Source organism: Myxocyprinus asiaticus, chromosome 16, assembly GCF_019703515.2.
Source record: "Myxocyprinus asiaticus isolate MX2 ecotype Aquarium Trade chromosome 16, UBuf_Myxa_2, whole genome shotgun sequence".
NCBI lineage: Eukaryota > Metazoa > Chordata > Actinopteri > Cypriniformes > Catostomidae > Myxocyprinus > Myxocyprinus asiaticus.
The window spans coordinates 36,283,960-36,300,267 of record NC_059359.1 but is presented as its reverse complement, the minus strand read 5'-3'; the positions used below and the strand labels follow the sequence as shown (position 1 = coordinate 36,300,267).

General features: G+C 37.7%; 1 protein-coding gene across 5 annotated transcripts in view; it reads left to right on the top strand.

The window, feature by feature from the left end:
* The window catches only part of triob (trio Rho guanine nucleotide exchange factor b), a 237,687-nt gene that overhangs the window by 173,413 nt on the left and 47,966 nt on the right, over positions 1-16,308 (top strand). For all 5 annotated transcript variants that reach the window (XM_051720104.1, XM_051720103.1, XM_051720101.1 and 2 more), the window contains exons 17-34: positions 2,471-2,590; positions 2,984-3,175; positions 4,196-4,345; positions 4,451-4,565; positions 5,198-5,313; positions 8,451-8,573; positions 8,914-9,108; positions 9,562-9,677; positions 10,067-10,133; positions 10,822-10,931; positions 11,073-11,142; positions 11,829-11,918; positions 12,502-12,594; positions 13,655-13,766; positions 13,971-14,161; positions 14,294-14,395; positions 15,253-15,392; positions 16,164-16,263. In XM_051720104.1, the coding sequence (XP_051576064.1) occupies positions 2,471-2,590; positions 2,984-3,175; positions 4,196-4,345; positions 4,451-4,565; positions 5,198-5,313; positions 8,451-8,573; positions 8,914-9,108; positions 9,562-9,677; positions 10,067-10,133; positions 10,822-10,931; positions 11,073-11,142; positions 11,829-11,918; positions 12,502-12,594; positions 13,655-13,766; positions 13,971-14,161; positions 14,294-14,395; positions 15,253-15,392; positions 16,164-16,263 (2,202 nt within the window). The remainder of the gene's footprint in view (positions 1-2,470; positions 2,591-2,983; positions 3,176-4,195; positions 4,346-4,450; positions 4,566-5,197; positions 5,314-8,450; positions 8,574-8,913; positions 9,109-9,561; positions 9,678-10,066; positions 10,134-10,821; positions 10,932-11,072; positions 11,143-11,828; positions 11,919-12,501; positions 12,595-13,654; positions 13,767-13,970; positions 14,162-14,293; positions 14,396-15,252; positions 15,393-16,163; positions 16,264-16,308) is intronic.

The window sequence follows — 16,308 nt, the reverse complement described above, 5'->3', positions numbered from 1 at the left end:
AAAACTGTCTGCCAAATGCATAAATGTAAACAGAGCATTAAGTATTGGGCATTTTATTCCCAGCAAATTTGTGTGATATAGTTAGAGTTAATTTTGACCCCTTAATATAAAGGTTTTCGAGTGATGTGAGCAGGTGGGCTTCATAAGATTTATCTATGATTGGGAAGGTTAATGTTATTAAAATGAATTGTATTACAAAATTCAACGACCTACTACAGTCTCTCCCCATTGAAGTTCCCCTCTTTTATTTTAAACAATATGATAGTATAGCTAAATCCTTTATCTGGAATGGTAAACATCCTCGGATGCATTTTAACAAGTTACACAGGCCATTTGACAAAGGTGGACTAGGTCTCCCCAAGATTTTGTTTTACTTTTATGCTTTTGGTCTCAGACATTTGGCGCATTGGTCGCTTCCACCTGAGAGAGCTCCTCCCTGGCTATTCATTGAACAGGAGGTCCTTGCCCCTATCTTGCCATTGCAAAGTCTTTCTACCAAGCTGCCCAGAGAAGTAAAGACACATCCCGTTATCTCGCACATGCATTTAGTGTGGACAAAAGTTTCCCGCGTGTTCAAGTTCAGACAATTACCTGAACGTTGCCACAATTATTTGTTTAAACACTAAATTGTGCATTAACAAGTCCCCTTTCTGCTGGACAGAATGGATGGAGAAGGGAGTTGCTACGCTGGGTGACCTGTATGAAAATGGAGCGTTGAGTTCCTTTGAAAATATTATACAGTGGTTTGGGATTCCCAGATCTCAATTCGTCAGGTACTTACAGCTGCACCATCTACTCTGTACCACCTTTGGGTATAGTACATAGCCCCCTAAAGTGGCAGACACTCTTGAGATGGTGCTTTTAGAAAAGGTCATGAAGCTTCAGCGTACTATTCCTGGCTAATTTCAGAGTCTAGGGGATGGGGTTTTAACATCTCTTAAGAAGTTACGGGAGAGAGACTTGAATTTAGTACTGGAAGATGGAGAATGTGGTAGAATTTTTAAAAATGTCAAGTCTATGTCTAGGGATGCAAGAGTGCGCCTCATTCAATTTAAGGTTATGCATCGTTTTTATTGGACTCCCTCTAGATTTTATAGGCTTGGCCTTAAAGACACACCTACTTGCTGGCGATGCCAGTTGGAGGATGGGGACATATTTTTTGGTCCTGTACTAAGATTCAAGAGTTTTGGTCGGGGTTCAGAGTTTTATCTGTGAGGTCTTGGGCACTAAAATTTTATTCTGCCCCAGACTTTTTATTTTGGGTGATGGGGCGGGCATTAATAAAAATAAAATTAAAAAAAAAAAACATATAAAAAACTGGGTCCTTAACTGCTTGATAATTGGCAGGCAAGTGATACTTAAGGGATGGAAGTTGCCGGGTGCGCCCTCATTTCATGAGTGGTGCACAGAGTTGGGCATTTTGATAAAAGTTGATTCCGTGTTTTCATGTGTTGTTTGTGTTAATTTAAGTTTAGAATCAATAAAAATTACTAATGACAAAAAATAAAATAAAAAAATAAATAAAATAAAATCACCTTAATTCCAAAAATGTCTCGGAAAAGTTAGTTCTGAGAAAAGGTCTAGCTTCATTTGTTTGCGGATGCCACTTGGTTAAATTTTTTATATCTAATAAAATGACATTCAGTTGTGACAGCAGTGTCTGAATACTTTTTGGGGCCACTGTATGAAGTGTGTATGCAAACGCCCATGTAAGAAATAAAGAAGATATTTGTTGAAAAAATAAATAAATGCTGTAAAAGTATTGTTCATTGTTAGTTCATGTTAACTAATGTTGTTAACTAATGTAAGTAAATGGGACCTTATTGTAAACTGTAGTCACTTAAGTGAGGTTTAGGTTCTGAGAAAACATGCGGGAGCTGATGGTAAACAGGGCAGTTTTACAGCACTGGGCTTGAAATGAGGAGGAGAAACTAGGATAGGAGCATCAGCTGCTAATCTCATTTCATCCTATCATTTATTTGTTTATTTTAGTATTTATATATTTATTTTGTCTGGACTGATCTAGAGGAAAGAATGATATCCAGAAGCCAGTGTGGTTTAATTCCTGATGTGGACACAGGGTTTTTTAGTGGGTTTGTGGTGTTTAGTGGGTGTGCAGTCAGGGTTTTGAATTAACTGCTTACCTTTACAAGACAGTGTGTGTGCCAGTGTTATTATTGTTAATAAAAACTTAATAAAAACATTTTTGTTAACCTAAATAAAAATTAAAACCTAACATAATTGGAAAAAACTCGAACTAAACTAAAATGCATTTCATGGTTCCAAAACAAACTAAAATATAATAAAAATGACCATGGATTAGTTTGTTTAGTTGTTAATACACAATATATTTTAACATTTAAAATTACAACCTGCCTTCATTAAATATGAGAATGGCTCTAGATAGTGATAACTATAGACAGCCCTGAGATATTTGCCCCCTTTAAATCCTTGCGCGTGTCTCTTTCAGGTGCTGGGTTGGATCCGTAATGGGGAGTCAATGCTCAATGCAGGTCTCATCACAGCCAGCTCCCTACAGGAGGCAGAGCAGTTACAGAGAGAACATGAGCAATTTCAGCATGCCATTGAGGTACCAAACAATTACTCACACACACATGCACAACCGTACTAGCATACTACTGTGCTACAGGGATCTAATTTTATAATTTTAGTCCACTTATAATGGTAGTCAAGGCTTCTAGTACCAAAAACAATTGTTTTGTAATTAAATTTGACATGATATTTACATTCACTTTTCCCAAATTCTCTCTGACATTTACAGTTACATTGGTTTGCAATTTTTAAGACGTCTATGTAAATGTTATGATTGCCTAAAATATTTGCATGAAATAAGTAGCAACACATACATTTAAAAATGTATTGTATGAAATGACCCATTTAAAATATGCTTTACCATTTAAAAAATTTTTTTTTTTACTTTATCTCTCATATCACTCTTTTTCCTCTTTCACTTTCTCTGCAGAAAACCCATCAGAGTGCATTGCAGGTGCAGCAGAAGGCAGAGGCTCTGCTTCAGGCCAATCACTATGACATGGAAATGATCCGTGACTGCGCAGAGAAGGTGGCGTCTCACTGGCAGCAGCTCATGCTGAAGATGGAAGACCGGCTCAAACTGGTCAACGCCTCAGTGGCCTTTTACAAGACCTCAGAGCAGGTCAATGCGGCTGTCTTTATACTGACCCATTGATGTTGTGATGTAATTCTCTTTTAGCACTGGAGGTTCCTCATTATATGGACATCCTCAAAAGGAAATGTGGCTTATAATGTAAATAATGTTTTTGAAAAGTGTTTTCATTTTTTATTTTAAAAACATTACTAAGTTCCTATTTAACTTCCTTTAAAATTGAGGAATATTTGCCCCCTGGAATTGATTTTCAGAGGCTTTTATTTATTTTTTTACTTTAAGACATATATTTCTAACCATATGAAAACATACAACATGCTGTCCAGTTATGTCACCTCAGTAGAATTAATAATTTCAAAATGTAACCAATTTTGGCAGCTACTTTTAAAATGAAATCAAAACTGTAACAGTAGATTTGAATGTTGTTTCAGGTTATTGGTATCGGCAGGGTTTTCTTCAAGTAAAGAGGATTTTAGGTTGTTATTTATTTCTTTATTATCATATTAGCTACACATTCAACAAAAGTGTGCTTTAAACAGCTACAGGATCACTACATTGTCTTCAGAGGCACTAAGAGATTGGCTAGATTGGCATATAAAATGATATTATACATGAAAACAGATGTTAGACTGCAGGTAAATGTATTTTATATAAATATATTTTAAAACATTTTAAATATCTGAGCCAATTGTGTCACTGTAACGTTTGCAGTAACGAGGTGAGAGAAGGAGGATCTATGTGCAGGCTTTGTAATAAAAAAACTCAGAGAAATAAACAAAGAACTCAAAACCACAGAACAAACCGTAACATCCATGAAGGAAAAGAACTGACAAAGACAAAGGTAGCGTGTGGGCATTATATACACAAGACTTAACAAGGGTAACAAGACACAGCTGGGATTAATCACAGGGACAAGCTAAACCTAAATGTCCCAAGTGTTACAGTCGCTCTCAATGGCATGATGCCCTGATCAAAATTACTTGATCCATAGTTAATTTCTGACCCTGCTAGGTATCTGTGTGTTTGGTCATATTATTGTTTGTTACGCAGGTGTGTAGTGTTTTGGAGAGTTTAGAGCAGGAATACAAGCGAGAGGAGGACTGGTGTGGAGGGACCGATAAACTGGGACCAAACTCAGAGTCTGAGCATGTGACGCCTATGATCAGTAAACATCTGGAGCAGAAAGAGGCCTTCCTCAAGGTACACAGCACATACACACATGCTCTTGGATTATTTATGATAGTGTGATAGATTTGGTGCTTTATTTCAGATTTACACTTATTGAGTCTTTTTATTTCTCCGAAGGCATGCACACTTGCCAGACGCAACGCTGATGTCTTCCTCAAGTATCTGCACAGAAACAGTGTGAATATGCCGGGAATGCTCGCACATGTCAAAGCCCCTGAACAACAAGTCAAGAGTATGACTGCATTCTCATTTTAAAAGCCTTTTCATGGTTAAAAAGAGAAGGTTCACCCAACAATTTTGTCATCATTTACTCACCCTCTTTTCGTTCCAAAACCATATGCTGTTATTTTTTCCCATGGATCACAAATTGTGAATTTTTAAGAATCTTCATCTTTTCCATTTAGTGACTGTCAAACTCTAAAAAAGCAATAAAAGCACTATAAAAATTAATCATACAAAAGGTACTGAATTCTAAGCCTCCTGAAGTCATGCGATAATTTTGTGTGAGGAACAGGCTGAAATGCTGAAGTTCCACTGGAAAAAAAATTGTGCATACAGATTTGGAACAAAATAATTTGGTTTGGAACGGGTCATAATATAATGAAAGAATTTTCATTTTTGGTTGAACTATTTCTTTAAGCCACATTTAGGACTGGTTTCTTTACCATGGTCCTGTGCCAGCTTAAATTTGTTAGTTGTATATGTTAATACTTTTGTTGTAATGTTATATGTTGCCTTTTGCTGAAATTGTATAAAATATCCAAGACTGTATAATTTTTTATTTAGAATATGGTTCATGTTACTCCAGCGTTCAGGTATGTTCTGTGTTTGGTGGATCTGATTCTCAGTCTCTGCGCTTTGCAGATATCCTGAATGAACTGCTGCAGAGGGAGAATCGGGTTCTGCACTTCTGGACTATGAGGAAGAGGAGGCTGGATCAGTGTCAGCAATACGTGGTGTTTGAACGCAGCGCCAAACAGGTCAGTACAACTGACCTGTCGGTACAAACAAGTTTTAGCCAGCAGTCTGAACCAGTGCAAAGCCGGTACAGCAGAAAGTCCCACAAAGTGGAAATTCATTCACATAATGGTATAGCAAATGGTTGTAAAGGCAAAACCTTTTTTTTATTATTTTTTTTTTTATATAAATGTATGTAGACTGGAATTTCCATCTGACAAATGTAATAAGTACTGATAATTTCACAGATATACAGTACATTTACATTTATTCATTTGGCAGATGCTTTTATCCAAAGCGACTTACAAAAGAGGAATACATAAGCAATTCATCTTAAGGAGACAGTGGTACGAAAAGTGTTGTATTACAAAGTTTCACTAGCATCAGAATAGTAGTATTCAAGACAGATTCAAGTGCAGCAAGAATTTTATTTATTTTATTTTTTTTTTTTGTGACTGTATAAGTGCTTGTGGAAAAGATGTTTTTTGAAGACAGAGAGTGAGTCAGCTTCACGGATGAAGTTGGGAAGGTCATTCCACCAACAGGATACAGTGAAACCGAAAGTCCGGGAAAGTGTTTTGGTGCCTCTTTGTGTTGGTTCAACAAGGCGCCGTTCCTTAGCCGACCGCAGGCTTCTGGTGGGAACGTAGCTCTGCAGAGATGATTTTAGGTATGCTGGAGCAGACCCAGTGACTGTTCTGTATGCCAGCATCAGAGCCTTGAATTTGATACGTTCCTTCATCCAGGCCGAGATGTCTGCCAAACAGGCAGAGGTTCGAGCAGTCACTGTGGTGTGGTTGGGCTGGAAGGACAAGTAGAGCTGTGTGTCATCGGCATAGCAGTGGTAAGATAAACCATGTGCCTGAATGATGGGTCCCAGTGTTGTTGTGTATATAGAGAAGAGAAGTGGCCCAAGCACTGAGCCCTGAGGTACCCCAGTAAGTAGCTGATGTGACTTGGACACCTCACCTCTCCAGGCTACCTTGAAGGACCTACCTGAGAGATAGGAAATAAACCAGTCAAGCACAGTTCCTGTGATGCCCAGAGTAGAGAGGGTGGAGAGTAACGATCAGTAACTCTGAACAAAGCTGAATATACATTTCTCCTCATTGTTATCTAGTTCACTCTCTAGTATTTTAATTAATTGCCACTAACCTCACAAACTTTGACAAATGCAGTGTTCAGTTCTTCCACTGAAGCATTCATTGGAGCAAACTTGTACCTCCTAAACACAACTTTTTTTCCTGTAGGACAGATAAAAGCCTGTGCTCCCTGATTCTAGAAATGTATCAAAGCTAGCCAAACAAAGTAAAGCTTGCAATTATGAGACGTTTTTGTTATTTTTGTGTGCAAAATGCATCAAACAGTCTGTGAGCAAAGCCAAAACTAACATTTAGAAAGCTTCGTAGATATCCATAAGAATGTTTTGTTGGTTTAGCTCTCCAATTTCTTTAAAAAAAAAAAAAAAAAAAAAATGTTTAGACAGAGATTCATGCTAATTCAAATCCAAATCAAACTTTTTTAAGCCGCCTCAGACCACAACAACTATTTCTGGAATCTTAAAAAACAGAATCATGTGAGATCAAGAATTCAGGGATTTCTGTGGCTGCTTTAAAAGCTCAGTAGAGGTTCAACTGTCATGTATCATATACTCCAAAATAAAGGTCTTACTAGCATGTGATTTGTATTTTTCATTAAATGGCCACAACACTCTACTTCGATGATAAGCATCTGCCAAGAAAATAACAGTAAAAGTTTTCCTCATATGTACTGTTCTAAAGTTTTGTGACCTGTGTCATGTTGCAGAATTACAGTATAGTGTTTCAGGAAATCTATGGAAAAAGGAGTCTCTCTTTTCTCTGTCTTTAAATGGTTTGTAATTACGAGGAAGCACTCCATGTCCTGTTTGACCACAAAGTACTGTTTTAAAGTCATATTCGTTTTTCTTTTGAGGAACTTATCCTGGAATAGGGTGGGTAAGAGACACACTGATCTGGTACTCATCTGGTTGGCATTTGCGGTACTGCCTTAAGTTGGTTCAGATCTTATTTAACTGACAGGACCTTTTGCATCAACATTGGAAGTTTGTGTTCCTCATCAGCAACCCTAAGCTGTGGTGTTCCTCAGGGCTCTGTCCTCGGGCCTATTTTATTCTTACCATATATGTGTCCTTTATGTTTCCTTTTCTGCAAGCATAAAATCTCTTATCATCTTTGTGCTGATGATACACAGTTGTACATTCCACTCAAACCAGGAGACAGTCAGTCTTTCAGTTCCCTCATTCAGTGCCTGGAAGACCTTAAATCGTGGTTGGAGAGAAAGTTTCTTCAGCTTAATAGTGATAAGACAGAATGTATTGTTTTTGATTCTTCTTCCTCCACCAATGAGATTAGGAACAGATTCACTTCTATTTCAATTAATTCGACCATACTAAAAAGTTGCAGTTATTTTTAAATTTTCTATAGAAATAAAATTGTATTATATTTTATTGTATTGTATTGGTATCATTGGCTTCTACAATAATATAAAAGGAACAGGGTTTCAGAATACCCTTGAGTGCTTTTAGAGACTTCACTCCCTCTTGTGGAGACATGGGAGTGTAACATGTACACACAGACTTCCCTTTAACAACTGTTGTTTTTAATATAAGCTAATGGACCCTTTTCACAGATTGCGATGATGCATTTACAGCATAAATCAAGAATTTTTTTGTATTTTCATTTTTTAAATTTATTTAACATTTATAGCATTATTCTTTTTGTTATAGTCACCTGACATATTTTTTCCTTCTTTTGGAAAGTTTTTGGAAACGTAATAGTGTTTTTTTTTTTTTGTTTTTTTTTGCTGTTGAATCGCAAAAATAATATTTGCTATAGAAGATTACCCTGCTATAGTTTACTAGTTTAATAGTGTTTCAAACCTGGAAAATATGGGAAGGATCCATTCTAATTAGTATAAATTAATCCTAAACCTAAAATACACCTTTGCATCATTTAACCATATATTTATTTGTGAGCACGTCCACACAAGATGATTTGATGAGGTTGTGCTAGGACATTTTTGAACTTTTGCTCACGCAAATTAAGAAAAATACACTCTGAGAAATGCACACACATAAACAGCTTTAATCTTCTAAACATCTTTTTGACTTCTTCTGCAGGCTCTGGAGTGGATCCACGACACAGGAGAGTTTTATTTGTCCACACACACCTCCACAGGCTCCACTATACACCACACACAGGAACTGCTCAAGGAACATGAGGAATTCCAGATCACAGCCAAGGTGTGTGTGCAGCATGTTTGTTTGTACAGCTTGGTGCATTGCAGTCACGTGTGCATATATGGCTGTTTTACAATGGCTCATCCAATACAGGTTTGGAACAACATGAGGGTGAGTAAATGATGGCATAAATGTCATTTTTGGATGAACCATCACTTTAATTCTACAGCTAAGATAATTCAAAGTACTTTGCAGTTGTGGTTTTCAATGACCACATGCCTCTCAATGGTTTATCAAGTCACAGGCCCTCACGGTAGAGCACAATAGTACTCCAGATGATGTATACACTCTGATCTGTGTCAGTGTGGAATCAGCTCAGGTCTCTGACTCTCTCTCTCTCCAGCAAACTAAAGAGCGGGTAAAGTTGTTGATTCAGCTGGCCGATGGTTTTTGTGAGAAGGGCCACGCCCATGCGAGCGAGATTCAGAAATGGGTCGCCTCGGTGGACAAACGCTACCGTGACTTTTCCCTCCGTATGGACAAATACCGTTCCTGTCTGGAGAAAGCGCTTGGCCTGTCCACAGACTCCAACAAAGCGGTGAGAGGACTGTGTGTGTGTGTATGTGTGTGTGTGTGTGAATAGATGTGATGCTAGTGTTGACATGATCTGTGTGATGGCTTGAGTTCTTTATGAGCATTGTCTTCTACTATGCTGTAAGAGTTGCAATGACAAGTCAATTGACCCTTTGCTGAGCCCCGCCTTAAAAACAGTACTGGCCTTACCAGCTGTTGCCGTCTGCCATAATATAAAATGAACATGTATAACATCAGTTAGGACACCTACAGTATATTTGCTACAAGGCAAATTGATGTTACGACTTAGCATTCGTTATTTTACGTATTTAAGTCATAGTAGTTCCAATATTAACCAAAGAGTTCACAGTACCATTCACAATGAGTATGTTGTAGAAAGGGGGTGAAGCTTAGCAAAGGGTCAACTTATGAAAAAAAAAAATAGATGTGTGTTTGAAATGTTTCTATGTGGTTTCAGAGTAAAGATCTGCAGTTGGACATCATTCCAGCCAGTGCTCATGGTGCTGAGGTCAAACTGAGAGATGTTAACCATGAACTCAACGAGGAGAAGCGCAAATCAGCCCGCAGAAAAGAGTATGTCCTACAGGCCTCATTATATGATCACCAACAAACAACAGGCAGTGCTTAAGGGGAAGTGATGACACTAGATTTCAAGCAAATCATTTTTTACAATTTGTCAATGGGTGGGAAAAATTACCTAATTCAAGATATATTCTCTGAAAACAAGTCTTAATATCTTAAGCAATTTAGCTTAAGATATTAAGATAAATGTGCATCAGTAAATGTATCTTATTTACAGGATTTTTAGATTTTTGAGTGTGCATATCAAAATAACAACTCAATATTTTCATTTTGAGGGTTTTATAACAGATCGAAACCACTCCCAAAGTCTTTGTGTGAAAGATTGCTTTCAAACAAATGTTGACAATAGTTGCCTGGTGGATTCCCCTGTTCTCTTTTAGGTTTATAATGGCAGAGCTCATTCAGACTGAGAAGGCATATGTGAGAGACCTGCGGGAGTGTATGGATGTAAGTGTTGTTTTCAAGGTCTGCTTCGTATGGACCGAGTGTTCATTGAGAGGGTGTGGTACACCAGTGTCCACTTTAGACAGATCAAGAAAAGCCCTGTGCTATAAATGTAGAGTTCACAGCAGTACAGTACTAGAACAATCCTGTTTATCTGGGAATAGCTGCTGTTTGAGTGAGATTGAGTGTTAAACACTGACCACGTTTACATGCATATCATTGTCTGATTAAGGTCCATATTTTATTTAAGGCTTTATTTTCTTTTTTCTTTTTTGCCTTTGCAAACAAACAAAAAAACAAACAAAAAAGTGGTTTACATGTTCCAAATCTATTAAAAAATCCATATACTCTGGATTGTACATGTTATTAGCATTATTCTCTTTTGGAAATACTGGAGCTTCTCACTCTTACTGTACATTATGTTGTATTTTAGTAATATTAAAAATGTATTTATTTTCTTAATAAATCTCACTGGTCTTCTTGTGCACAGTTTATCAGTGCACATTCAAGAGCAAAAAAAATTTTTTTCTGGAATTATGTAACTAAGACTGCACAGACAGGGAAAATAACCAATAATATAATAATTAACTAATAATATCATTGACATATTTCACCCCTACCCAAATAGTAAATGCTATTACATATTGTCTTAAATAGTGTGCGTGTGTGTGTGTGTGTGTGTGTGTTTCAGACATACCTTTGGGAGATGACCAGTGGCGTGGAGGAGATTCCTCCAGGGATTGTCAACAGGGAGCACATCATCTTCGGCAATATGCAAGACCTATACGAGTTCCATCACAAGTCAGTGTTCCCTAACTATGCACTGTACCTCTGAGTTGAGATCATGAATTATTCAAAAGAATTCTGATCTAACCCCCATGTGTTTCTTTCCATTTATCATTTCCTTATCTCTGTCCTTATCTCTCTCTTCCTTTTTTCTAGCATTTTCCTCAAAGAGTTGGAGAAATATGAGCAGCTTCCAGAGGATGTGGGTCACTGTTTCGTCACATGGGTGAGTGTTTCAGTGTACTGGGTAATCTTATCAAGACTAGTTAGTAGTCTTGATAGTAATTAGTAGTTATGACAACATGAAACCAGATCATTAGAACACATATCTGTAACTGTTAAAACATGGAGAGAAATAAGGATAGATGTTTAAGGAATATAATGTTTTTATATTGCTCACACAAGTTTGTTAAGATTGTGTAATTTATGAAGTATCAAGCAAAATTGAATTTATTTCTAGAATCCCTTATATATGTATTTTTGGACATGTACCATGGTAGTACCATAGTATTCTTGGAGTATCATGTAAAATCATGGTACATGACTATGATAATCATTCAGTACCATGTTATATATTGGAGTACCATGGCATTACCATCTGATACCATCACTATACAATAGACTTACTACTAAATAACATGTCAAATAATAGCTTTTTTTTCATTCGAGGTTAATGGTTGATAATGTTTGAAAATTACATAAATTGTTTTGGTTCACAGACCTCTCAATAATCAAGTAACTTTTGAAACAGTATCTTGCTTTGGACTCATAGTTTCTGAACAGCTATACAGCAGAGTATATCTGCACCAAATATTATAATTTTTTTAAATTAAAACATCTTCATGTTCATAATGTTAAAAAATGTTTTGTATATTTTGTATGTTTGAATGATTTGATATGTTGTTTTTTCAGGCGGATAAGTTTCAGATGTATGTGAATTACTGTAAGAACAAGCCTGACTCCACTCAGCTAATTGTGGAACATGCAGGGGCCTATTTTGATGTGAGTATTGAGTGAACTAATTATTAAATTCTTCACATACAAGCAAGTTCACAAAGACAAGATACTGTTTAAGTACCCCTCTTGTACTCTTGAATCAAGGAAGTTCAGTGATTTATATATACAGTGATTATGTAACCCTTTTGTGTCTATTTAAAAGGGAATGTGGGTGTGTGTATGAATATTTGTGTTTGTGTGTGTGTGTGTGTGTGTGTGTGTGTGTGTGTATATATATATATATATATATATATATATATATATATATATATATAAATGTGGTAAAATCTGCGTGTGTGTGCGTGCGTGCGTGAGTGTGTGTTGGGGGGTGGGGGGGGTGGTTCTTGTGGTCTGCTGATCAGATAATGTTTTTCAACTGGTAGGTGGAGGGCTCAGAAAGAGGGCATTTCCTGTGTCTAGGAGTGCGTGGGGGACTAACGATGCCTCACTGTTGCTGTGTGAATCTGTGTTAAATTGTTGCCAGGCAATCACTGTATGAATGACTGTAGCATTGACCTCTGCTTTATCAAAATTGCTTTGTGTGGAAGATGTTTGTTGTTTATATTAGAGGAATTGTGTGTTTGTATAGGAAATTCAACAGAGGCACAGGCTGGCCAACTCCATCTCTTCATACCTTATTAAACCAGTTCAGAGGATCACCAAGTACCAATTGCTGCTGAAGGTCTGTGTTCTGCCATACATCAAACAAACTCAGCACAGACCCAACAAAATCCAGCACAGACCCAGACTACATACAGACTACATATAGACCCATCACAGAACCAACGTAAAACCCATCACAGACCCATTACAGACTACATGTCGACCCATCACAGAGCCAGTGTAAAACCCATCACAGACCCAATGTAAAACCCAGCACAGACCCAACATAAAACCCAGCACAAACTAAACTCAAACCCGTCATAGACCAATCACAAACCCAGCTCAGACCCAACACAATCCCAGCACAGACCAAACACAAGCCCAGCACAGACCCAACTCAAGCCCAGCATAGACCCAGCACAAGCCCTGCACAGACCAAACACAAGCCCAGCACAGCACAGACCAAACATAAAGCCAGCACAGACCCAACACAGGCCTAGCTCAGATCAAACACAAAGCCAGCACAGACCCAACACAAAGCCAGCACAGTCCAACACATCACAGCACAGACCTATCACAGACTAAACACAAACCTACCACAGACCAATCACAAACCCAGCACAGACCTTACCCAATCCCAGCAAAGACTAGACACAAAGTGAACACAGACCTAAAACAAATATGGCACAGACCGAATCCCAGCACAGGCTCAATACAAACCCAGCACAAACTAGACACTCACCCAGCACAGACCCTACACAAACCCAGCACAGACCAAAAACAAACACAGCAAAGAAAAAGCACAGATCTAACACAAACTAAGCAATGACCAGACAAAAATACAAGCACATACTTAACACAGAGCTTGCTCAAACTGGATCCACAAAACCAGAAACAAACTGAGTACCGGCCTATCACAAGCCCATCACAGACAAAACACAGGCCGTATCCAAACCCAGCACAGACTAGACACAAACTGAGCACGCATCACAAACCCAAACATACCTTACACAAATGTAGCACAGGCCTGACACTTACTGAGCACAGACCCATGACCAAGCCCAGACCTAAACCAAAAAATTCAATGCCTTTGATTATTATTATTATTTAGTCTAAAAGTTTAATTGTTATGTTCGTAGGAACTGTTGACGTGTTGTGAGGAGGGTAAAGGTGAGATTAAAGATGGTCTGGAGGTCATGCTCAGCGTGCCAAAGAGAGCTAATGATGCTATGCACCTCAGCATGCTGGAGGGTGAGTCACAAACATGCACATTAAATTATTTTGCTGACACATTTATCTAAAGTGACTTACAAATGAGGAACATCACAAGTAATTTGTCATGCAAAAGCCAACAGTATCTGCAGTATTAAAGCCAAATCTTTATTTGAAACCATGTTTTGATGCTTAGTCTGTCTATGCTTTTCTCTGTCTGTCCCTCTCTTCCAATTCTTTTAGGTTTTGATGAGAACATCGAGTCTCAGGGTGAGCTGATTCTTCAGGAGTCATTCCAGGTTTGGGATCCAAAGACACTCATCCGTAAGGGCCGTGAGCGGCATCTCTTTCTCTTTGAGATGTCCCTCATTTTCAGCAAGGATGTCAAAGACTCCATTGGCAGGAGCAAGTACCTCTACAAGAGCAAGCTCATGGTAATGAAATAAATTATGTTTAGCTTTTAATTTTTATTATTTTTGCTTATTACTTATTTAAACTGGTTATTGTTGGTAGTGATACTTCATAATATACTTTTACCATGTTTGAGCTCTGATTTCTCTGTCTAGACCTCAGGACTGGGAGTAACTGAACACGTGGAAGGAGATCCCTGCAAATTTGCACTCTGGGTTGGAAGGACACCTACCTCAGACAATAAAATTGTTCTAAAGGTACGTTCCAAGAGAGTTTCTTCAGAGGACCAGTAGAATTATAACTTCTTATTGACCTCTACAAACTTTTAAAATGGTTTAAAATGGTTTAGCTAATTTCCTGGCCTTGATAAGCTAGTGTTCAGCTGGTCTAGCTGGTCTCCTAGCGTGCCCAAAAACCATCTAAAAGCATCAAAACAGAGCAGCCTTACCAGCTTGGCCAGGCTGGAAGACCAGCTAACAACCTTAGGCTGGTTTAAGCAGCGTTAGCAAATCTATTTTTAATTAAACATGGCAAAATGGCTCTGCATTCATGTATGTTACTTTTTGGTTTGCTGCTGTTCTTCAATCAAACCTGACTTTCCATTGATCTTTGTGGTAAAGAGTATTGCTGCTCTTGGAATCCTTGAACTGGATCAGATATATTTTCAAGAAGTTCTGGCTTTGAGTCATGCTATTGTATAAAATCAATGCATTTTATAAGACCTTTAAGCATTTTAAATAAGCACTTATGTAACTTGTGTCTCTGAATGATTGCCCTACATCTCTGAAGACAACAGTGAATCATATATTGAGTCATATGGCATTCCATGTGTTTCACATGTACATACACACATGCAGGGATTTAAAATGGATGATTGCATGTTCACTTGTAATAAGTTTAGATTGGGTTACAGTTTACAGTCAACATGAAATGCTATTTACCACCCATTTTACTTAATATTTTACAATAATCTTATTTATTTCTGAGTGAAACAGGATATTCACAAGAAATATATATATATATATATATATATATATATATATATACACATAATATCTCTTTACATTTAGTTAATGAATATTGTGTGTGGTTGTGTGTGTAAATGCACCCTCAGGCTTCCTGTATTGAAAACAAACAGGAATGGATCAAACATGTTCGTGAAGTTATCCAGGAGCGAACCATCCATTTGCGGGGGGCACTCAAAGAACCGATTCACATCCCCAAAGCTACTGCATCCAAGCACAAGGGCAAACGGTATGTTAACCAATTATATCAGTCCAAAATCTGATAAACTGGAATGGATCTAGGGCCATAAATTTCAGCCGTGATACAAAAGAAGCAACTTTTACCCGGGTCCTGTTGACTGTCAAATAAGGGCGCGAAAAAAACAGAATTGTCTTTCTAATTTTTTGTTCAAGTTAGCAATTTTGACATACAGTGGAGGTACAAAGGTTTGAGAACTTGCACTTGGCATTTTTCAAATTTTCTAGATTTTCTTTATTACAAATGATAATATCAGCATATACATTTTGTGAAATGTATTATTGACAAATAACCATGAATTCTAGAAGTTCATAGTATTTGGTATGTCCCCCTTTCCCTTTAATGACAGTATGCACTCGAGCTGGCATGGACTCCACAAGTTTGTGCAAAACCTGATGATCCATGTTATCCAGCATGATCTGAAAATGTTTCAAAGACCATCTTGTGTGCTTTAATGGAAGCAAGGAAATCTGACCTTTTGTACAAAAAAGTTAACATGATCAATGTCACAAATGTTCTTATTTAATTATTGGCCAAGAAATAGAGCAGAATCTTCTCATTTCATAGCAGTTCTTTGTTTTACATATTTCAAAGTACTAAAACTTTCTATTTGTTTCCTGGCTTGAATTAGATTTTGAATCCCAGATTTTCAATGTGCTTTTTGACTTTGGGACCTCACAATAGATGTCACATGGTCCCACATGTACTCATGTAAAATCTAGCTAGTTCTTGCTCTTTTGACCAATACATATAAAATCACAGGGATGGAGAGGATCTAGACAGCCAGGGTGATGCAAGCAGTCAGCCAGACACAGTCTCCATTGCCTCTCGCACCTCCCAGAACACGCTGGATAGTGACAAGGTGAGTGTGAACATTTTTCGACATTCATCTAAAAGTGCCATGAAC